This window comes from Sinocyclocheilus rhinocerous, unplaced genomic scaffold (assembly GCF_001515625.1).
Source record: "Sinocyclocheilus rhinocerous isolate Xijiao unplaced genomic scaffold, SAMN03320098_v1.1 C36272444, whole genome shotgun sequence".
Taxonomy (NCBI): domain Eukaryota; kingdom Metazoa; phylum Chordata; class Actinopteri; order Cypriniformes; family Cyprinidae; genus Sinocyclocheilus; species Sinocyclocheilus rhinocerous.
The window spans coordinates 1-961 of record NW_015777527.1 but is presented as its reverse complement, the minus strand read 5'-3'; the positions used below and the strand labels follow the sequence as shown (position 1 = coordinate 961).

At 49.2% G+C, this 961-nt stretch overlaps 1 protein-coding gene across 1 annotated transcript; it reads left to right on the top strand.

Annotated features, from left to right (window-relative positions):
- Positions 1-548: 548 nt before the first annotated feature.
- On the top strand, positions 549-953 carry LOC107735745 (transcription factor Sox-8-like; the record flags this gene model as incomplete). The annotated part of the gene is made up of 1 exon (XM_016547331.1): positions 549-953. A coding segment is annotated over exon 1 (398 nt), but the record flags the coding sequence as incomplete, so codon positions are not given.
- Positions 954-961: the final 8 nt, after the last annotated feature.

The following is a 961-nucleotide window of genomic DNA, read 5'->3' as shown; positions in this document are numbered from 1 at the left end:
GAGAAAGGAAAAAATGAAATCGTATCATATGACCCCTTTAAAAAACATCAAAACTCTATTGTTCAAAAACTTTTGACTGGTAGTGTACAGTATGTGGTTGAATATGTCTGCTTGATAATGTGTTAATAAATATAAAAATAAGTGTGTTTTCAACATTTCTAATGAACCATTTCTAATTTTTTGATAAATCAGCGATGGCCCACTTTACCTGAAAAGAAACTGGCCTGGAGCGCATGCTCTCAGAAGGTTTACTGGTATGCACCTTCCAAATAATAAATGATATGAATTGAATTCAAACGAAAATGTTACAGCTGCATCTTAAAGTTAATAAAGCAAAGCAAAGAAAAGCATCTGGGTAAGTTCATAAACAATAAGTGGCCCACGCACTTTCACCCTTAATAGCCTAAAGTTGACTGAGTGAAACTGATCAGATTCCCTCTTTGTGAAGTTTGTTTAACCAATCGCCACTGAGCACTGAACATCGCAGGAGTGACTCTTCATGTGCACAGCGCGAGCTCCATCAGTGCGCCTGACTGTAACTGCACACAAGCGGTCATGACAGAGGAGCAGGAGAGGTCCAGCGCGGAGCCGCCTCCGCCGTGCAGTCCCGCCGGCTCGTGCAGCTCGCTGTCTGCGGAGGAGTCGGACTCTGACGCGCCTTCGTCTCCCGCTGGATCTGCCAGCCGCGCGGCGCTCATCCTCCCGGGAAAGGACGAGGATGAGCGATTCCCGGCGTGCATCAGGGACGCGGTGTCTCAGGTGCTGAAGGGGTACGACTGGTCTTTAGTGCCCATGCCTGTGCGAGTGAACGGCTCCAGCAGGAGCAAGCCGCACGTCAAGAGACCCATGAACGCGTTTATGGTGTGGGCTCAAGCCGCGCGCAGGAAGCTGGCGGATCAGTACCCACACCTGCACAACGCCGAGCTCAGCAAGACCCTCGGAAAACTCTGGAGGTCAGAGC